The sequence below is a fragment of the Acomys minous genome (assembly GCF_964271855.1).
Source record: "Acomys minous genome assembly, chromosome: 13".
Taxonomy (NCBI): Eukaryota; Metazoa; Chordata; class Mammalia; order Rodentia; family Muridae; genus Acomys; species Acomys minous.
Genome location: NC_140495.1, coordinates 72,436,299 through 72,459,885, shown reverse-complemented (window position 1 = coordinate 72,459,885; position 23,587 = coordinate 72,436,299). Strand labels below are relative to the sequence as shown.

The window sequence follows — 23,587 nt, the reverse complement described above, 5'->3', positions numbered from 1 at the left end:
CAAACAGCTCTGTGTTGAAGGTTTTCACTGATGCATATTGGATTTAGCTTGATGTGATATATTGTGTAATACTTTTTTCTGTGCCAATTTTTTCACAAAATAGCTAGCCTACTTAGTTCAGGAGTGAGTGCACCATAGTCTATTCTTTCTCAGCCAGATTTGTGGGATTTAGGACAAAACCATTCTCTGCCATGTAGGATTGTCTTTATGTATATGTATTTGCATATAAGTGTGCAATAACAATTAATTAAAAAAACATCCATGACTTTGAAGGAGAGCAAGGAAAGGTGTGTGGGAAGGTTTAGAGGAAGGAAAATACAGGAATAAATATTCTAATTATATCATAATCTCTAAAAAAGGAAAAGAAAAGCAGAACATGTAGTTTCCTTGAGGTTCTCAAATATTATTAAATAGCCTCTATTCATTGGGACTACAAAAAGTCTGCTTATGTATACACACACAGTGTGTGTGTATGTGTGTGTGTGAACATGTGTGAACATGAGTGAACTTTGTGTAACTAATAAACATATTTCCATGGCAGTTCAAGTAATATAACCTAAGCAACAGAGAAATTACAAAATGTTTCAATGTCTACCGTTTACCCTTCAAAACATAAGATCTTGTTCTAATACATAGTTAAGTGATTCTGGTTGCTATCTAGTGTGAAATATACTCGACAACAGCACTATAGAGCAGACGAGAATGAGTTCTGTAAATGTGCTATGGTGGCCATTGAGGCCAGGCTGTCTGGGTTCGAATCTCAGCTCTTGCGGCAAGTAACTCCATGTCTCACTATGCTATTTACCCTCTAGGTTTCTTTATTTGCACAAAGAGATACGATTATTAGTATTTACAGGTGTCCTGAGAGGAGCGAAGGAGTTATCATGCACCCCGCATTAGACTAGTGCTTAGCATGCATAAAAACTATGTAATCATTGTCTGTTATTAAAAAACTTTTAAAAGTGACATGTTTAACTTTAATAGGTACGTCTTTTGTTAATTTGTTTTTATATGGTTATTCAGTCTCAGAAAAGTAGGCTTTAGTCACTGAGCTTGGTCCCCTCTACACGTTTATTTTGATCTTTGACATCCTCTATCAAAACTACTATAGCCGACATTTCTAAAACAACCACGCAAATCTCCATACACCAGTATGATCTGTACTTCTAATTATAAAAATCCGGAAATCACAAAACCAGAGGTATCATCTGGTGACAGCTGTTGCCAATGTGAGAACACAAGATTAGATCAGCAGATAGGACAAGGAATTATTTAGTAGCCTAATTTTTAAAATAAATGATATTTTGTGCCATCTGATTTTTAAAGATGCTATATCACATGCGCAGTAGATTTTCTGCATTCTATTTGATTTTTGTCGCAATGTGCCTCAGCTCTTACTCTGCCTTTATAGAAAACTCTCCATCAACTCTCCAAACAACTGCCATGCTTCAGGGAATTCTAATCTTGATATTACTGAACGTGGGCCTCTTCTGGACAGGTCTAAGTCTGGTGCTTCTGTATAGCCTCTGAGCTACGTATACAGGACTGCCTCCCTTTCTCAGCAAGGGTCCCCTCTCTACCTGAACCCTGGAAACTCTAAGGAGCCATGCATGTAGCCAGCAAGGAGACTACAAGCCCAGCCCTTTCCTGGATAAGAGACCTGTTCAGCATGCACCTGGGGATTCCTGGAGATACCCACCCTATGCTAACAAGATATCCAGGTGTTTTGGCTTTCAATGACCTTTGACTTTTTCTGGAGTTCTTCCCCCACCCATAGGATAATTAAGTACTGTGTTCCCCTTCTTGTGATAGGGACCCCCACCCCTGCTACTACATGTAAATGAGGTACTGTTTCACTGCATGTAAATTAAGTATCTTAGCATCTCTAGCCCTAGTGAATCAGATACATTCACCCTCGAAATCCCTCTCACTGCCCAAGGTCTATAAATGGCTCTGATGCATGAAGCAAACTCTTTCTCCCCCTTGCACCATTCCTCCACCATGACCCTCTGAGCCCCACCATTTATTCTGGGGGAGAATTGTCACTGGATGCCCAAGACTTGACTGTCAGTCAGGCGGCTATGGAGGAGCTTCCTTGGCAGCAGCTGAAGCCAGCTCCCTTGCAGCAAGCTTGGTACTGACTGCCAGTGGTAAAGTACCACAGGGCCTGTGTCTCACCAGACCTGCCTTCTGCCCACTTCCTCTGCTGTGCTTAGCAGGGCAGCTCCACAAAGGGCTATAATACTTTTGTTATCATCACAGGCTTATGGGACTCTTGAGTTTCCACTGCTGCCTGATACCAGCAGTGCATTCTAAAAGAGCTAATTGTAACACCCAGTGGAAAAATCAATTTCCAACACCCCAGGGGAGACAGGGAACCTTGCCTAGTACATGGGCCTCACTCTGAACCCTCTAAGCCAACCCTGAGTGGGAAATGGGACCTTTGATCTTGAGGTCCATCTGTTTTCATCTGGAAGCAAGCAGTGCCTGGACTGGAAGCCAGTCCTCCACAGGCCAATGAATAGCAACGAAATCCTTAATAATAGATGCCCATCTATGTCTTAAGTTTAGAATTTGTTTCATTGGGTGTTCTATGCGTTTTAACTTAAAGTTTCAATATATTTAAAATAAATTTTTTTCTGGGTGAATACTGTATTTGCATAATTTCTGCTCCTTCCTTTCCTGCCTCTAACTTCTCCCATAATATCTTCCCCCACCACTCCCTCTGAAGTTTATGGCCATGTCCATATTCTTTCTTTACACATACATACACAAACACTAAACACAGACACATGGCCTACTGAGCCCATTTTACAATGTTCTTATGTACGTGTGTTTAGAGCTGGCCACCTTTTTTTCCGGATGGGATAACTTATCAGTGGTCACATCCCTAGGGGGAGAAGATGGATTATTCCTCTCTTCCAGCCATCGATTGCCCATAGCTCTTCAGAGATGGGGGCCTTGCGGAAATTTCCCTTATCTGCACTGGCACGTCAACAGCTATTGCCATTATGCTGACATTGTTTAGGTGACCATATTGTTGAGGTCTCGTGGTTGGGGCACTCTCTTCTACTTAGAAGGCACCGCGCAGCTGTTTCAGGCTAACAGTCGCATTTCTAAATTTATCTTATGCCTTTGTAGTGTGTCTTTTTCCTCCGCTGGCATTCAATAACATCGATAACAGCAACAGCATGGCAGGAGGAGAAAATCTGTACTTGCAAAAAGCATTACCAGGCTGCTTTTCAGAGCCTATTACAAAGCCACAGCCCTAACATCAGGGTACTTTGTCACAGGGGACATAAGTTTCATGGGTCTACTTTCATGGCTGCAGCCGCAGAAGCTTGATGAATACAGTACTTCTCAATTGCATTTTATTCTCTATGACTTAAAGCACGGTCGTTACATATCTGTCAACCTGAGTGGGAAACAGAACAAAAAGCACTATTAGTTATCCCGTACTTGCCCTAAAAATAATAACCTTTGTTAAGTGCCAGCCATCTACTAACTGCTTTTACCACTATGATTTTAAGCATCTCTTCAAAATCACTACTGCTTATACCTTTTTTTTTTATGCAGGTGCTCTAAACTACCTAAGATTATGCAATAAACATGACTTTTCTCCTGGCTCCCAAATGCCATATTGGAAAGTCTTGAGCATATCCAATAGATTTAGACCTCCCTGGGAAATATGCTCTTCAGCCAGCTGTCCACTTCTGACAAAGGCCTCAGTATCCACAATGAGTTGTCATTGCTGTATTTTCTTCTTCTTGGCCACAGGCAAATGAACCCCTAAAAGTTAGTGACTCGGCTACCATTACATCTTTATTTTAGTAGTTACAACCAGGGATGATATTAGATTAGAATATATATATATATTTTTTTCATGTATTTAAAACAATATCTGGGTATAATAAAAATGAATTATAGTTATAATTTCAGTGAACCCAGAAGTAAGCATCACAACTGAGAATCACCTTTCCCTGGGATCTGCCTGGTTTGTTCTCCTATCCTATCTCCTTGTGCTAGATTTCATCATTTGCCTAAACATATGTTTACTTGTTTTATTAGTCAGAGGTCTCTAGAGCAGTGTTTCTCAACCTGTGGGTCATGACCCCTTTGACAAACCTCTGTCTCCAAGAATATTTACATTATGATTCATAACCATAGCAAAATAACAGTTATGAGGTAGCAATGAAAATAATTTTATGACGGGGGGTCATCACAATGTGAGAAACGGCACTGAAGGATTACAGCATTGGGAAGTTTGAGAAACACTTCTCTAGAGTAACAAAACATAGAATATATATATATATATATATATATATATATGTATATATGTATATATATATACACACACATACATATATATATATATATATATATATATATATATATATGACATTTATTAGAATGACTTAACTGGCTGTAGTCCAGCTAATCCAACAGTGGCTGCCTATGAAAAGAAGGTCCAAAATCCAGTAATCAGTCCATGAGGCTGGATGTCTTAGCTGGTCTTGAATATATGCTGGACTCTCAAAGAAGTGGGCTCCGACACCAGTGAAGGAATTCACGTGCTAGTGAGGAAAAGATCAAGCAGGCAATGAGCCAGGCTTCCTTTCTCCACGTCTTTTTTATAGACTTCCAGCAAAAGGCAGGACCCAGATTAGAGCTGAGCCTTCCTACCTCAAATGATCTGGATTAAAATCAAAGTCCCTCACAGATGTGCCCAGCCATTTTGGGGGTTTGGTTACTTCCAGATGTAGTCAGGTTGACAACAAAAGAGTCATCACACACTTCTCTTCAGTGTTAAAACATTATATTTTAATTCATGTATTTATAAGGATTATGTAGTCTGACATGCTTGTCAGTGTTAACAATTCTCTTGAATATGTCTCAGGTGTTTCTGTTTTATTTCATCTCTTGTTTTCTATTTGCCTTCGCATATTTGTCTGTACAGTTTTGTGTGGATAAGAAGAGGCCACTTCTTTCTAGTAAATTTCTCAGTTTAGCAATTGGTACAACCTTCTAGCCAATAACTTAATCGAAGAATGAATTAAACTTGACACCTCCACTCCTAGTCCTTCAGCCTCCCAGTGTGTGCTGACTTCGATTTCATCTCTTAATGGCCACAGATAACACCCTTTCCCAGCCATTCTGCTGTCTAGCTTTAAACATTTTCATTATCTTTTATCTGCTTTTACCTTTGCTGCCTAAAATCTATGTTCCATGATATAGAGAAAGTCATATCATGCCATTTGCCTGCTAATAAAGTGGCCTCCAATTAACGAAAAAAAATTTTTTTTCACATATCACATGCTGTGACCTTTCACTGACCTTGACTTAAGATCCTATTTCTTCTCTAGATGCTAGAATATGATGCTACTTTAGAGACTTTTGTACTTGCTGTTTACATCATCCTTACACTTTCCTGTTGTGGTTAATTTAGACTCAAGGCCTAATAAATGTTTTTTATTATCTCTCTAATTTATTATTATGGCAATATTTTCTAACCCCTCTAACAATCAGTTAAATCACAGACACTTGTTACGTTTTAAAATAGCCTTGGTTCACATGGGATAGGGCAGCTATTAATCCTCTAAACTGCCTCCCATATTGGGGCAGGTATTCCATACCTTGCCCCAATCCCAAGCCATCTGCTTCTAATAATTTCTATTGAGCTACCTTCCATCCATAATACCAAATACTTGCTAATGTTCTTCGTCTGGGCCGAATCATCTACCCACGTCATCCATGTGCTTCCCCTCCGCCTAGCCCATAGTGAGGCCTTCCTTCTCCTCTTTTCGCATCTCATCTCCCTTTTCCTGCTCTTCTGGTCTCTCTTCTAAAAGCCCGGGAACCTTAGCCATGCCTATCCCATTTTCCCTGGCCAAGTGTGTTGGCTTCTTTTTGATCAAAAAGGAATAAGTTCTTAGTCAAGGTTACAAACATTTTGGGGTATGTGAGACTGCTCATTTGGACAGCAACCTGACCAACCTCCAACACTTTCCGCTAGAACCTTCTAAAACAGCAGTCACCTGTACACAGAGTTTGTTTCTAACCATCCGTCCTGAGGTAGCTCTCTCCATCACTCGTCTCATTGCAGTTACATCTATTGACATCCTTATTGTCCATCTTATGAATTGCAAAAATCTTAACTTTAGGGAAAATATTTTCTGTATTTATTATTATTACTATTTTTTATTATTATTATTATTATTATTATTATTATTATTATTATTATCACTATCATTACTATCATTACTGTTATTATTGGCAAGGAAGAATTTTTATTCAAAACAACTGTACCAGGGAATTGCAATAAGGGAGAGAGAGGGCCAGGCTCATCTCCAGATAAAGAAAAACATGATTTGAGTTGTAGACAACCGCATAAAGGAGGCAGTGTGGAAAAATTACTAAAAGGAAACATCAAGAATGGCACAGTTCTGATCTAAAAGAATTCTTATTAAAGACAGCCAAAAAAATAGATGTCAAAGGGAGGAAATGAAGAACAGATTCTGTAAATCCAGAGATTTGCTAGAGAAAAACCACTTCCATCATTATGGGCCAAATTTAAAGTAAGCCTTATTAAATACTGATCAAGAGATGGACTTTGGTCAGGATCCCTCCCCGGGATTTTCTAGCTGAAAATGGCCATAAGCCACATGTTGCAGGGGTTTATATGGACAAATCTATAGGCCACCGTACATTCCCATGAGGCTTTGTTATTTTCCAAGAACTACAATTCCCAGCATTCCTGGAAGTTACCTGGTCCTTGGACAGGTGGAGCATATAGGCTAATTTTGGCCATTGCAATTCCAAAGATGGAAGAGTTTTATAAGCTGATATATAATAACCAGTTGAGCAAGGCAAGGGCAGGATAGTGGCATGATGCAGACTTAGAAAGAGCACCTGATTAATGCTAGGTAACAGAGGTTACTCTTGTGTCTGATCTCAAAAGTGGCATAGAAATGTAAAGAAAACTACAAACTGAAGACAGAAGTATGATACAGTGTCTATTAGCTACATGGAGAAAGGAAAAAGAAACAGGCAAAATTACTTTTACTAATATATTTTACTTGATCCATTATTGCCAACTTTGTCATTTCAATGAATAGTATAAACAATATTAATGAAATACCTAGCATTATTTTCTTTCTTTCTTTCTTTCTTTCTTTCTTTCTTTCTTTCTTTTGGTTTTTTCAAGACAGGGTTTCTCTGTATAGGCTTGGCTGTCCTGGACTCACTTTGTAGACCAGGCTGGCCTCGAACTCACAGTGATCCACCTACCTCTGCCTTCTGAGTGATAGGATTAAAGGCATGCACCACCATAAACCAAACTGTAAATACATCTCAGTAGTAAAGAACTTGATGACATGAGCTGGGCTCTGGGCTCTGGGCTCAGTCCTTCTCACTGAGAAGAGTGGGGTTGAAGGAGAACACCAACCAGTGTGCAACTACTATATCAGACAGTGCGGGCGCTGAGGCTAGGGTAGTGAGTGACCACAGGGAACCTGGTAAATGTTTAGTAGATAAGTGGATGGATGAAAGATAAAAATCCATTCACAGAAATGGCAGTCGGCACCCCCGAAGTGGTCGGGATATTCTGTGCCAGGTTTTGCTCTCAAGCGTCTACTGTTTTGGGAAAAAATAGACATTCAGTAGACATAACAGTAGAGTGCTGCACTTCAAATATTATTAAGTAAATACTAAAATAATGATGAAAATATATTAAGGTATTTATTCATTTCAAAGTTGGCTGGTTTGGTTTGGTTTGCAAAGTGAATGATGGGTTTTGTTGTTGTTGTTGTTGTTGTTGTTGTTGTTGTTGTTGTTGTTGTTGTCATCTGACATTCTCTGTACAACAAAATTGTTTTATGTAAGTATTTTTTATTACTTCAGTTTGCTCTTGGATTCTATATTGAACACCTGTAGGTGCTGGAATGTGACTTGTTTATTCACCACAAAACTCTGTGGCAGTGATAGCTAGATCCCTCAGCTAGGAGCTGTAATATGTTTGATTTACTGTGTGTTACCAATACTCCCAAATGCTTCCTTTTTCTGATATTCTTTCGCCCTTATCCAGATGTGTTAAAAATGAAGGAAGATGCCTTCCCTATCTACCACACAATCAGGATGTACCTATCTGTCTTGCTGTCTGTTTCCACTGTGAGCACATTCCGCTGTAGAACTGCTGTGTCCATCGCGAACTAAATACCCCTAAGACACCTAAGAATCCAGAGGATTTGTGAAAATATTTAGCTGACAAATTTTCTGTCTCATGCAGTTCCATTTGATATCTTTATAAATCCAGGAAGGATTTAGAAAGGAATTAGAAAACTAAAACATACTTTCAAATGGGCAAGATGCTACATTTTCACTCCAGCCTGGTGAATGACAGGGAAAGAATGCCACTTCTGGGGCCCTCCTCCCAATAATTACATTTCTTGATAGAGACATGAACATGTTTTTTGATGTAACTCGTGAATTTTTTTGGCAAGCTTTATAAAGGCTAAATCAATGCTAAATCAGAGGTATTTACAACATTCACAAATTTAATCCAAAGAGGATACTTAAACGCTCATATAGATCTAAGTGATGCTCCCCCAGATGGTGAATTAATGTAATTTTAGCAGGAAGCAAAGTTGCACAAATATGCAATATTGAGGCCTCGCACTGGTTTAATGTATCCGAAGCCACCGCAGCGCAGATGTTGCTTATCACACTGGTGCCAGTTGCCTGTTTCCACACTACAAAGGAAAGAATGGGATTTGGGAGTTCAGGAAAGCATGATTCATTTTTTGTTACTAATAATTTGTCAGAAATTGAAGCTTTTGGTGACTCCTGCATAGTGAATTATTTTCATTTTGTTCTTTTCAGGGTTTGAAAGGTGACTCGGGTCCTCAAGGTCCACCTGGCCCCAAAGGAGAAAAGGTACTGTTTCTACCTAAAAGTGTCCTGATCTTATTTTAAGACCACCACCACCACCCCCTGAAAATTGAGATCCTGTCTGGCTGCGCAAACATCCTGAATATGATGGAAGGCTGTCTGTCGTGTGACAAGCTTCTAAGTGAGAAAAGCCTTTCAGTTGCTTTAGTGTGAGAGACGGTGCACACCATCACTAGCTGACATCAACAGAGTAAAACCTCCTGTTTGGCACCTTTGCTTGACAGCATGAAGTGTTCCATCGCCACATTAGCAGAGGTGTCCTATGTCAGGAAACTCAGCCAACAAGGACAAGCTGTCACCTTAATGATTAGGAAGGTGGCTTGATAGGGAAAGGAAGCTAACTTTGTACCTCAGCCTTAGATTAAATCTTCCACCCCTTGTGTTTTCCCCATATACCATTTTAAAATGGCATTTTGTGTTGAATAAGGAAATTAGGCAATCTTGATTTCATGAGTGCTGTACATGTCTGCATTTTATTCTTCATGCTCAGCACATGCAGAATTCTTTATCTACCTTAAATATTTATCTCTGCACTACAGTTGATCTCACAGATAAGTCCTTGGTAATCGGGGATTTAAGTTCCTTCATAACTGTTTTTTTATTGTGACGGTCCCCCGAATAATGAATATACAAGGCCATGTCTTAAAACTTAAGATAGCTAAGTTAATGAGAAAAAGAGAAAATCCTAGATATACTTAGCATGACAGTCCCATGGCACACTCCACAGGCTCATGGGCTCCATAATGTTCAAAGCAACAAAAAGAGCAGCAAGGGCGCTCAGTCTTGGTGACAGAGGTCTCATTAAATGAGTAGAGCTCCTGCAGGAGTAAAACACAGGTGACAGACACATCGTGAACTTGTAGATACTTTTTTCAGGCTCCTCTACTTAAAAAAACAAAAACAAAAGCAAACAAACAAACAAGCAAAAAAACCAGAGTCTCACCAGGTAATCCTGTAATCCTGGCTGGCCTGGAACTTATTATGTCAATGAAACTGGCCTTGAAATCATAGAGATCCTCTTGCCTCTCCCTTCCAAGTGCTGAGATTTAACATGTACACTGTTGTGCCCAGATTTCCAAAGACTTTTTCATAGTCAACACACACACACACACACACACACCTGGGAACCTGTATTCACACAATTCAGCAAAGCAATTGTAGCCCTGGAAAATACACCGATGAAGGGAAAGCCTCTGAAAGCTGGAGGCATGCGTGGTGTGCATTTAGCAGAGCCTAGGAGAGGCAGTGGGAATCGTTCCTTGCAGCTGGAAGGCACGGGGGTGGGGGTCCACTTATTATTTCTGCTGATCTCCATACTAACTTTGTCAGAAAAATTATCTGTCACTATGACGCTTTCCAGCTGCTCCTTTGGCAACTAACCATATTTGGAAAGATAATTTTTTCTAATTTTGGATTCGTAGTCAAAAGAATAAAAAAAATAGATTATTTTCATTTTTCCAAACACATTTTGCTACGGCAGAAAGCACGAGGGCACACGAGGCAGTTTTTAGACCATCAGCCCTAAAGGGAACATGATACAGCTCTCAATGTGTAGAAAATTTTATCAAGAAAAGTTCTATTTTTATGTTCTTTCAGATTATGGATTTGGCAGTAGGGAAATAAGGGAGGGCCTGGAAGGAATTGAGGAAGGGAGGAGAAATATGATCAAAACATATCATATGCAATTCTCAAAGAATAAATGAAAATGTCAGAAAAGGTTATGTTTATATTGCTTCTTTCCATAACCTCTTAAATAATGTGCAGAAAGGTGCTGCTGATAATCGCAACTTTTCTTTCCCCTCTTTTAGGGTGACATGGGACCTCCAGGGCCACCAGCCTTAACTGTAAGTATTCCTAAAGAAAAACAATCAACATTGAAATGTTCTTTTGGCTATTCATAGTACATCATGACTGAAATATGATTTAAGCCACACGGTATTACAGGAATTGATATTGGACTTGTAATACGCATAGCAAACCTTCATGTTTTAAAGATGGATTCCTACCCTGAGCAGTGAAGTACTTGACCCGAAGACTTAAGGGTCGTTTTCACAGACGTCAGTAATCAGTATCTACCTCAAGTAATTTTCAACATCCCTACCACGGTTCATAATCACGTCCCTGTGGTTGACTGGGCATTATTTTGTAATAAAATATATATTATGAATAAATGGAAGTAGACAGTTCTACTTGGCCTAAAAACTACAAAAGTGACAGCAGATATAAACATCCAGTATGAAGAACAGCTCCTTTTTCTCCTTTTCTTCTTCTTCTTTTCTTTTTCAAGGATATGAAAATGAGTGTTGCTCTCATATCTTTAAAGATACCATTAGTGAGCACCACTGGCACAGCCAGAGCTCAGCACTCTCTATGTTGGCCAGGTTGGCTTTGCACTCATAGAGACCCACCTGTCTCTGCCCAAGTGCTGCGATTAATGGTGTATGCCATCACACACAGCCAAGAGCTACACTTTCACACTGATTGCTACCTGTCCCTAAACCTGCCAGGCTCCAGTTATTCCCCCATGATCTACTTCTAAGATTTGCAAATGATAAAATGGCAACAGATTCATAAGAAAAGTTATAATGGACGCATGATAGGCTAGTTCTCAGTTAAATATTCCATCATTTCTGAAGTATTCGATCATAAATATATGGAGCATTCCCATATATATAAAACTTACTAATACAAATTTTCTTCATAGAGCATTAAATATTCTTGTTTAACTTAAAAGATTCTAAGATTAATGAAAAAAGAAAGTTTTTTTTTAAAGGATTGAGTCTTTCACATTTCATGCTGATACTATCAATGACATAAGTTAGGCATGAAGTCATTAAAATCCAAAGACCGATGATGATGCAGAAGGTCAGGGTTAAGGATGTTCCCCAGAATACTGGCTGGAGCATTGTTATGCATAGAACACAGGAATTTGAAGGATTGTGATTTTTATACCATGTATTTTTCCTAGAATTTGAACAGCCCAAATGGAATGAAAGTATTGTCTTGCTCACGTCATTTTCCAACTGGCATTTAAGGAAAAAAAAAAAAAAAGACATTTCTTGTTATATAGAAAACCCAAGAGACCAAACAGCGGACTTACTTTTAAAAGCCAAATTCTTTTTCTGTAGAATTAGTTTATTTTTACATCCCGACTGCAGTTTTCCCTTCTGCCTCTTCTCCCAGCCATTGTCCACTCCTGCTCTGTTTCTACTAGGAAAGGAGCAGGCCTCCCATGAATATCAATTAGCCATAGCCTATCAAGTCTCAGTTAAGACTAGGCACCTCCTCTTCAATTAAAGCTGAATGAGGCAGTCCAGTAGGATTCTAATGTCACTTTACACTCCCATTTTAAGGCTGGTATGTGATGTTTGCTTGTATTTCACTTAAAATGGAGTTTTGGACCCTCAGCCTGGAAATTGCATTGGACTTTATCTATATTCTTCATGTTTATGGCAGTTTATTCCTTTCGCCTAAGAAACACATCCAGGTGGTCTCTCTGTGCAGCTCATCTCGGATGCACTTACAGACACAAAGCTAAGATATTTTGCTTTGTGGTGTCTTAAGATATGGCAAGCCCAAACCCTAGTTTTAAAAATAATATTGCATTTTATAAAATGAAATAATAATATATGTGGCTATTACTATTTGACATGCTTGCCATCGATTCGTTTCCTCATGTAGACAATCAACCATCATCTATAAATAGGGGTGAACTGAGATTAATATCAGCCTGCACGAACTAAATATTTAATTCATCTTAGAATGCAGTTTAATATTTTACTAATTGAAGCAACTATTATGAGTCTTCCGGAAAGTCAAAACGACTAACTGCTCTATAATATATTGAACAAGACAAGGCTAAGTCAGAGAGCTCATCTTTAGCAGTTCTCAAAGCCAGCTGCCCACTAAAACCCACTGGAAGGCTCTGGAAAATACCAACACTGGACCGCCATCCCTCCAAATTCTAATTTAATAAGTCTAATGTTGTAACGGTGCATTTTTTAAGTCCCAAAGTAGAGCTAAAAATGAAGCTGGTGTGGAAAACCATTGTTTATGGAAACTAGTGAGAGAAGCTGTCTTCCTGCTCAGAAACTTTTTAGAACGTTGGAGTCCTCTGGCTTCCATTTGAAATCCAACTGAATGCACAGCAATAAAGAAAGGTATCTTTGGAGAGACACACTAGTAAAAATCAAGAGAGAAGCCTACTTGGTCAAGTAGAGGGGATTAGGGCTAGAATATCTTTCAATTACAACCTTAACTTACCCATTTGAGAACTCCTGCTCAGCTAGATGCCTTAATGCTTCTCAAAATTTTAAGTGCATAGGAGCCACCCAGGGAATCTTATTCAAGTGCATAGTTTTATTCTGTAAGTGCGGAGCTGAGAATAGAAATTATACATCCTCAGCAGGTAGCCACTTGGGAGCTGATGGCACTCCTGGTCCATGGATCAAACAAGGCTTAATCCTTTTTCTAGCTCATCGCCTTATTTCATAGATCATTGCTTCCCTCTCTTTACCTAATATCCAAATCAGCACAGGCACTTTTTAAAAATACATAACTTTTAGCCTGTAGTATATAGGACTGATGTCAGAATCTCTTGGGAAAAGTCATGCAGAAGTCAGTTTAAGTTTTTCTGAGGCTAGCCCTGCATAGTTTGAGACCCACTGTCTTGAAAGCACACCTAATGGTTCTCTCTACAGCTCCCTCTTGAAATTCTTGAACAAGCATTTTGGAGTCACTCGCTACTTGGTATTTATATCGGAAATACCCAACATGATTGCTTTCAGGACTTTCAGTAATACCTAGTATTTGATTCCTGATTACTCCATTGTGAGGGATGAATTTCAACTCTGCATATTTGTAATCCACCAGCAAGTCTAACAGCGAGGCTTCATTTTCTTAAGCAAGCCCACAGCACTGACAACTCTGATATACAGGGTACTGAGGAGCATCCAAGTTTACACAGCTGAGCCAAGTAAAGACAAGGAATAGGCTGGATACTTTTTCTCATCTAAATCATAGTACTTATTTATTAAGATTTATTTATTTAATGTGTATAAGTACTCTATCTAAATGGACACCTGCATGCCAGAAGAGGGCATCAGATCAAATTATAGATGGGTGTGAGCTGCCATGTGGTTTCCAGGAATTGAACTCAGGACCTCTGGAAGGGCAGTCAGTGCTCTTAACCACTGAGCCATCTCTCCAACCCCATACTTATTTATTTTAATTTAATATACAGCTTTGTTTAACAATGAATGAAGAGAAATAGTAATTGAGGATAGCGTTTTTGCACGGAGGAAGGTTGTGAAGGGCTAAGATTTTTGCAGCTATTTCTCTACACCCCTGTGCATCACCCTGCGTTGGCTATTAGTTTACATTTTAAAACTCAAGTAAGGCCACACTGTAAGTAATCTAATACAGCGTACAAAAGCATCTATTTTCATTAAATGTTAATTTTGCTTTTATTTGTACTCTCTACCTTCGCATCTATAGTTGGGTCTCAGTGAGGAAAGTAGATAAAGGAGTAAGTGAAGCCAAATTTGCAAGGAATAAAGAAATGTAAAGTTGATGACATGATATGAAGAATAGAAGAAGGGAAGCAGGCTAACTAGAAAGATCCAGTCATAGTAGCTGTTACCTTCCCTGCCACATCACAACCACTGGCTGTTTTTCCTTGTACCTGACGTCTTAGGAAACCAACATAGAGAACTGGGCTAGCAAGAAGATTGGCCAAAATGGCACTGTAGTTTCCAAGCGCACTCTTCAATAAATGCCTTTTTTACTTGATGAAGGCAGTTCTTGGTCAGATTCCAAAGTTGAATTGCTTTGATAATGTTTAGATCCTTCTGTAGATTCACCTTCACAGGCCATAGAGACATAACACCAAAGTGACCACATGAGGGAGGAGGAAATATTTACTTAAAAAAAAAAAGAAGTAGAAAAAAGGAAGTAGAGAAGGAGAAAGAAGATACAGCAAGGAAGGAAGTTTCGAAAGGGGAGAGAGAGGGAAAGAGGGAGGGAGGAAGGAAGGACAGAGGGAAGAAAGAGGGATAATTTGGGAATTGAAAATATACAGCTGAGTGGTAGTTACCTCTGTCTCTTCTATCTTTAATCTTTAATTATTCTGTCAACCTACTTGGCTTTTGTCATCATGTGAATAAAGTTGCAATTGTCCCAGTCGCCTTCTTTAATCCTTTTCCAGATTATTCTAATAACAAAACCTCAAGGAATAACCTAAAGAACAATTCGGTGAATCTAGGGGTGGAGCACAGTCGACAAAACCTTGTCCAAGTATCTTCCCTAAATATGAAAGCCCCCCAAAAAAGTGACTCTTCCTCCTTAGACAGTCGTCAACCATCAGCTAGGCCTAGAGTCATTCTTCCTCCATGCTAGAAAAAAACTTTATATTATAATAAAATTACATCAAACCCTCTCATATACACATTCTTGTTTCAAATTCATGGCCTCTTTTTTCATTAATTGTTGTTACACACACGATATATACATATATATACATATATGTATACGAAATACATGAATATAACCTGCTCAAAGAAACCAATAGGCATGCTAACATGGATAGGGGAAAGCTCAAAAGGCCTCAACCCTACACAAAGTACTACAGGAAACTAAGGGATACTGAGAGTAGGAGAAATGCCGTCTTCACCAGAAAAGAGCACAGCAATCAGTTGTCCAATGTCAAATGGTCAGCCTTGAGAACATGCTAGAGTTTTTAACTGCCTGGATCTTGTGAAGGTAAACACGGTCACTGTGATTTCCTATATTCAATAGCCATGCCATGTCCAGAACACCCTACTTCACAGCACCCATCTGTATGCTGATTCTCCAGTTTTTAGAATCTTTCTTAACACTCTTTTAAAACATTCCCTGAGTCTGTGCAGAGGGTTATTGGTATAGATGTCTCACCTACAGCCAAGTACTCGGTCTCTTGCTGTCAGCACTCTGAACAACAATGCTCCTCTGTGTTAGCCACTACCCACTGCAGTAACAAATTTCTCTGATGGAGGTTGAAGAATGTCGATATAAGTATTTAGAAGGCAGTTTGACAGCATGACCATGTAGAAAATCCTTGTCAATAGGCCTATGAATTCCCTATTCTTGGAGCTTTACTATGTTTAAAGAGCCAGTCGTGAATTCTTTCTTATACAGAAGGCTTAAAATCCAATCAGGGCAGTGACGCGTCACCTCCACAAACACTTTCATCACTATGGCACCAGTAGGAACTTCTTGGCTGGCAGGTCAATATTACAGCACTCAGTATCCAGTACTGGGCAAGGCTGTTGCTGTCTTTTCTCACCCAGGAGCCTGCATAGTACATTCTAATGCTATGAAAGACACTCAGCAGAGAGAGGTTCCTGGTAGGTTCTGCAACCCAAATGTGCTGTGTCTCAAGCAGTAGGGCCTTACCATCTAGTTAATGTGGATAAGAAAAAGCAATGACAATGATCTCCATTGCTTTCAGTGGCTCTGGGGTCTCTCTGGCCAATAACTTGTAGGGAAATTGCTGCTACACACTGTTTCTATGGCCAAGTATAAGAGTAGCACAACACTATTGAAACAAATCAATAGTTAAGAAGCAATTTGACAACATGACCAGTTAGAAAACAACAATAATAAGGTCTTATCTATGGCCTGTGATCTCTCCAGATACAGGCTTTTGTCCAGGTTACAGTAGCAGGCATGGATTCTTTCCTGTTTAGATGAAGAATGTGGAACATAATCAACACTGTATTATTTAATGTAAAAAAGTATTAATAACCTATAATTTTAAACAAGGAAAAATATTACTTGATGTCTACCTTTCTCTTTTCACTCTAAGGAAACCACCATGTTAATAATGACTCCTGATTACCACATGTCTATGTTTAGGGGTGTGTATTTAAAATCATGTTGGACTATACTGTCTCCAACCATGCTATTCTCTTGGGAACAAGTATTTCCTATATCTTATTCCATATCAGGGTTTAAGATTTATCCATGTAAGTGTTGTAGGTTGTATTTATTCTTCCTTTAATCTTCTAAATTATAATCTTCCAATAGGCAAAAAATTTCCCACCAATAAAGATATATGAGACTTTTCCTGCTGATGCTTTTTTTTTTTTACTAACAATGTGCAATGTGTCATTTTGTGCTCATATCTCATGAACATCAGTGCTGTCATGGTTATATACCATAAGTAAAGCCATAGCATGACAAAAGTGACTTGTCTAATATAACAATATGCTGTCTAAATTTCCTCTCCAAAGTAGCTATATGAATTATTGGCCTCTTTGTCAATTTATGAGAACTCTAAAAGCAACTACATCTCAACAATATTTAACATTGTTAAATATTTGAGTTTTAAGGCTTTCAAAGGCCCGAAACACATTCAAGTACTTATGAGGCTTTGGGACATAGTATGGGAAATATTACAAAACAATGAGAAAAAGAACAGACCACTCCAGCATTATGCTGAGACAGCAGCTTTTCCAAGAGGCAGAAAATGTTATTCTCTCAGAATACTCCTTTTTCATGCTGTCACGTACTTACAACTTGGTAAGGTACCAAATTTGTTTGTATAGTCTCATATATTTACTTATAGCTCACCATACTAGCCTCAGATTATGGCAATTTTCTCTTCTTTCTAAACATCCTCATATGACACAGGAGTGGAAGTGTATGAGTTTCATATTAAATATGACCTGCTTCTTGTATTTTGTTTGTGGTTTTTGGGGGGGGGTAGCTTAAATAATCATGGATAAAGAAGATAGTGGAACTGGCCTTTTTGCATCTAAATGTGCCAGAGATTTACATTAAGCCAGAAACTTTTGTGATTGGTTTATTCTATTTTTGGATTTGGCTAAAGAAATTTCTTTCTGCTTTTATTTGGGCAGACTTTTCAAGAAGTCTAGATGTTGAACTTATGCTATTTTCTGCAGATATTAAAATAGACATATACTCTTTTTTTCTTCAACACTTTAAAATGGTAAAGTAGCTCTTATATTTTTCTGAGTGTGTGCTGCCTCGCTGCCCAAGGGTAAGCCCTACTTGGCCATGTTGAATATTTTTATCATATTAGTGAAGGATGGGGCTTTGGTCTTACTACTAATTTAAAGGCTCTCCCTTTTCTTCTTCTCCCTTCTTCTTAAAGGCTCTGTTATTTCTGTTAAGAACCCATCAATCAGAATGTCTAATTTTTTCATAGGTTGTTTTCATTTTATTTATCACTTTTTAGGTCTTTGATAATGAAGCAGCTAGGTGTGTGTATGTTTAGCTCTGTCTTAATAAGTTTCATGAAATTTTCAATTTATGTCTTTCACATAATTGGAGAAAACTTGATCATTTCAAGTATGTTTCCTGCCCTATTATCGCTTTTTCTCTTTTGAGATATCAATTTTATATTGTTGGATTTTAAAATAATATTCTATTAACCTCTGTTATTGTTTTCTTTCTTATTTCTCCCCTTTAGAGGGGATCATTTCTAGTACACGGCTATCAGCATCAGTAATGTTTTAGCTGTCTTTGGTTTGATCTTAAACTCATTGTGTGAACTTTTTAATAGCGACAATATTTTTAGCTAGTTTCTTTTTAGTGGCTATTTCTTTGTTAATATTTTCTACATTATTATTCAGTATATTTCCCTTTACTTCCTGATAATTTGGTTTTGTTCTTAAGTGTTAATAGATGCTATAAAAGTTCTCTGATAAATCTATCATGAGTAACATCAAGCTGGTTGTCTGGTTTTGCACTTGTAGAATGGGCTATGTTTATATACTTCCTAGTATGTCAAGTAATTTTCTCTCATGTTTCGCAGTGAATGGTGGCTTAGAGAAACTCCATTATAAATTTCTTTCTGTTGCTGCAAGAAACAACAAAGCAACTTGAGGAGGAAAGTGTTTATTTCACCTTACAGTCTAGGAAGTCAGGGCAGACTCAAAGGCAGGAACTAAAGCAGAGGATATGGAGGAATGCATCTTTCTAGTTTGTGCCCCGTGGCTTGTTTGGCCTTCTTTCCTACACAGCACAGCATAGGCTCATTTGCTAATCTCCCACAGTGTGCTGGACCCTCCCATATCAATAATCAATCAAGATACAACTTTTGGGTGATCAGATGGTGGCTGTTCCTCAGCTGAGATTCCTTTTCTCAGATAGGACTGGATTTGTGTCAGGTTGACACAAACTAACCAGCACAGGCGTCCTATATTCTATTATATTTCTTTTAATATCAATAATGTAATTTTAATGAGTTATATTAGCTGAATTTGTATTACAAAACTGTTTCCCTTCTAGTTGGCAGTAGTTCAAACCCCACTTTTAAAATTATTTTCCCTCAACTGGACAAGATCAGCCAGCGATTTAAACAGTATTTAGATTCAGAATTTGGGGCAAACTTTTCTGCAGGGCTTTGTAACCACTACCCATTTACTTTCCAGTGAAGGCCTTTGTCCTGAACGAGTGGTTCTCAATCTGTGGGTTGCAACCCCTTTGGGGTCGAATGATCCTTTCACAGAGGTTGCATCTCAGATCTCCTACATATCAGATATTATGTTATGACTCATAGCATTAACAAAATTACAGTTATAGAGTAGCAACAAAAATAATTTTAGGGTTGGAGGTCCACACAGCACGAGGAAAAGAGGAACTGTATTAAATGGCCGCAGTGCCAGGAAGGATTCAAACCACTTCTCAAAACTCTAAACCTAGATCTCTCAATCTAGTTGTCTGCGGGCTTTTCCTTTAGCTACTGTGTGATGCAGATAAGACCCTGTGCTCAGACTAAACATCTTTAAAACAATAAAACCATCTCATGCTGTTTAATTTTTTTCCAAATATTAACTCCAGTTCACTATCTGCCTACTATTATTGCATTTCCATGACTTTTATTGTATTCCAGTATCTTCCAATAGTTGTTAGTACACACACACACACACACACACACACACACATATTATGCCTAGTAATATGATTTACATATTAGACAAAACTACAGTAGAATGATTTGATATTGTTTTTAACAGGAGAAAACTGGTTAAATTGTCAGATTATAGAAACCCCATCCCACACTAGAAAAAAATTTAAATCTTTAAAAATTTTTATTTATTCACTTTACATTTGATTGTAGCCCGCTCCATCCTCTCCTCTTAGTCTCATCCTCCCTCCCTCTTCAAAACCTAAAGTGACAGCACATGCTGTCGAGGCTGTGGAGAATGGAGAACACTCTTCCATTGCTAGTGGGAATGCGAACTTTTACAACCACCTTGGATATTAATCTGGCACTTTCTCAGAAAGTTGGGAATAACTTTACCTCAAGACCCAGCTATACCATTCCTGGGCATATACCCAAAAGATGCTCCACATTACAACAAGGATATTTTCTTAACTATGATCATAACAGCTTTATTCATAATAGCCAGAAGCTGGAAAGAACCCAGATGTCCCTCAACTGAAGAATGAATAAGGACACTGTGGTGCATTTATACAATGGAATACGACTCAGCTATTAAAAACAAGGAAATCATGAAATTTGTAGGCAAATGGGTGGAGCTAGAAAATACCATTCTGAGTGAGGTAACCCAGACCCAGAAAGACATATATGATATGTACTCACTCATAAGTAGATATTAGCCATATAGTACAGGATAACCCACTACAATTCACAGACCCAAAGAAGATAAGTGACAAGGAGGGTCCAAGGGAGGATGTTTCTTTTTCAGAAAGGGGAAAGAGAATGAGAGCAGAAATGGATGAAGAGAGGGAACAGGGTAGGAGAGGGAGGAGGAAGGAAATGAGGGTGGGGAGCAATGTGAGAAGAGCAAGAGGGCAGAAGAACAGAGAGCTTGCAGAGAGAAGAAAAACCATGGGCAGGGGCAACTCTGGGACAAGCTGGAGACCTAGGACAGGGTAAGCTCCTGGGAGGCTATTGGGGTGACTCTAGTTAAGACTCCCAATAACAGGGGGCATAGACACAGAAAAGGCCACCCGCTAACCAGACAGGACTTCTAGCAGAGGGAGGGGGACACCAACCTACTCCCAAAAACTTCAACCTGAAATTTACCCTATCTACAAGATGTGTAGGGATAAAGATAGAGCAGAAATTGAAGAATTATCCATTCAATGTCAGGCCCAACATGAGACCCACCCCATGGGAGAGAGCCAACTCCTGACACTATTAACAATACTCCGCTATGCTCGCAGACAGGAGACTAGCATAGCTGTCCTCTGAGAAACTCCCCCCACCAACGGAATGAAACAGGTGCTGAGACTTACAGCCAAACATTAGGTGGAGTGCCAGTAGCCTTGTAGAAGAGTTCAGGGTTGGTGGGGGGGGGGGAGGATAGAAAGACCCAGAGGAGACAGAAGCCCCATAAATCACTTTTTATAAGAGGGCAAATATAACAGCTGCCTTCAGTGACTCACCATTTCTAACTCTTATTGCACTAATGGTCAATGGTATTAAAGCAGAAAGGTCACCTCTCACAAGCGTTCTCAAACGAATATATATGATTGATTCCTCCAGAATCCCAAAATGGGAAGTTGAGTTCACAGTCACCGTGAAAAGACAAACAAAAACCAGAAAAAAGAAATACCTTTTTATACTGCTTCCTGACTCATGATGTGTCCTTTTGCCTTGCTATATGTGTTTATATTTAGCCCATAACTGATAATTATCTGTGTTTTGTTCAAATAGAAGCTGATAGATCATTCTGGAAATTCATGATGCATTTGGTTTTAACTGAATTACATATAATTTTTGTAGTTGTATTGACTTTGTAAACATAATCATATAAACTCATTTCTTCCCTTAGCCTTACTTTTGATTAGTATCTAGGTTCTGATTTCTTCTCACATACTTTTCTACTCTCACCCACTCACTTGGAGTTATCACTATGTGTTTCTTGATTATTTCAGTAACCAATCTGTCACCTCCCTACTCCCTTTGTCTGCCTTGATGCTTCATTTTCTCCTAAGAATTGAAACCATGGCCATGAAGGTACTAGAAGAAGCTCTACCACTGAACCCTTATCCCTGTGCCTTTTCTAAATATAGAAAGCAGAGCATTCCTGGCTACGCTTCTACTCTAAATCTCCAGTGTCTTATCCTGATTTGAGAATGGCCTACAAAGTCTTATAGAATTAAGTTCTTACTGGCTTTCTGAAGTTGTCTGATATTATTTTCTTTCTGACAACATCATAATCTCTCTCTCTACCTGCTCCCCTACCTCCAAGCACAACTCCCACTATAGGAGCTCCACATCTCTTCTTTGTCCTTCCTGAAGCATACACAGCTAAATTTTCTTACCTGGAGACATTTTCTGCTTTCTCATCCCCCTCTCAATGACATACAGGCTCTCCTCCTGTTCTAAAGGCACCCGAGAATTTTTAATATCTATCATATGATCCGTGTTTTCTTATTCCATGTCTCCTCTTATGCTCTAACATATTTAGAAAATCTGCTTATTGTGTTTGTTTCATTTTCATTTTTCCTTCTGCATTTGAGTATTAACCACAGGAAAGCAAGAGTCACTGAGAGTTCTCTTCATTGCCTATTAGTACAATATGGGTTAAATATGGTGAGACACTGAATGCAGGTGTCACACTAGCTCACTTTAAAAAGTAATTTTCTTTAAATTCCAAACATGTCTAACAGTGCTTGACATATTGTTTGCCCTCAAGAAACAACTGGTGCTTAGTGAATAGTTTCTTTCTTAATTTTGGAATGTTGTATTAGCCTCACTAATTTAGCTTACCAGATTTCTCTACTCTAACAGAGTTGGTATAAATATTAGCTGTTACCAAAAAAATTGGATGAAACTGATAAAAGGGCATATTTTGAAAGAATTCTCTTTCACTGACTCTGTTTTTAACTCCTCAAGGCCATTTGTTTCTTGAAGCTTTCTGTTTCTTCTTAAGTCACTTTCTCTGAAAGTTTCCCACTGTTCAGCTTTTTAAAGGCAGAATAATCACCAGCTGTAACGTATTGCTTGCCTCTGCACGTTGAATCTGCTTAATGTTCTCAGACTTACAGGGAAGTGAGGGTGGGTGGATGTTGAATTGCAATCCCTGTGATATGTCTAGTGATCATTAAAGTATACACTAGGTGAGTCTTTGACCTACAGTTTATAGAAACTTTCCTATGGTTATAATAAATCCTAGCTGTATCCATTCATCCACTTCTTAGCACTTTGTTGAACTCTTAGAAAGTAGATTTAGTACATAATCTATCAAAATATCAAACAAATTGCTGCCTTTGGTTGTCTTTGCTTTTATTAACCCAAATTTGGATAGCACCATGATTTTAGCTGAAGTTCTCCCGTTGAACAGATTACTAAAAACAAAGTGTAGTGATATCTGTATGTATTTTGCATATTGATCAAACAGTTTAAACTATGAGCTCAAGAACTGTGACTAAATTATAATTTTCCTCAACTTGTCTGATAACAACTATTACAGAAACGGTAATATGTCTACTATCATTGCCAAATGTTGAGACACAATAGATATCATTTAGGGAAAACAGTCCTGAGTAATCTAATAAATAATGATAATTTATTTTATGAATTATAAAATGGTCTGCTGAGAAATCACTTTTAAGAATCAGTTTGTTTCTAAAATATCATATCCAGATTTTAGGCAGCCTA

The 23,587-nt window shown here is 38.5% G+C and overlaps 1 protein-coding gene across 6 annotated transcripts in view; it reads left to right on the top strand.

The window, feature by feature from the left end:
• COL19A1 (collagen type XIX alpha 1 chain) overlaps nucleotides 1-23,587 on the top strand; it is a 324,524-nt gene that overhangs the window by 129,991 nt on the left and 170,946 nt on the right. For all 6 annotated transcript variants that reach the window (XM_084755183.1, XM_084755182.1, XM_084755181.1 and 3 more), the window contains 2 exons: nucleotides 8,878-8,931; nucleotides 10,755-10,790. In XM_084755183.1, coding sequence (XP_084611309.1) covers nucleotides 8,878-8,931; nucleotides 10,755-10,790 — 90 coding nt within the window. The remainder of the gene's footprint in view (nucleotides 1-8,877; nucleotides 8,932-10,754; nucleotides 10,791-23,587) is intronic.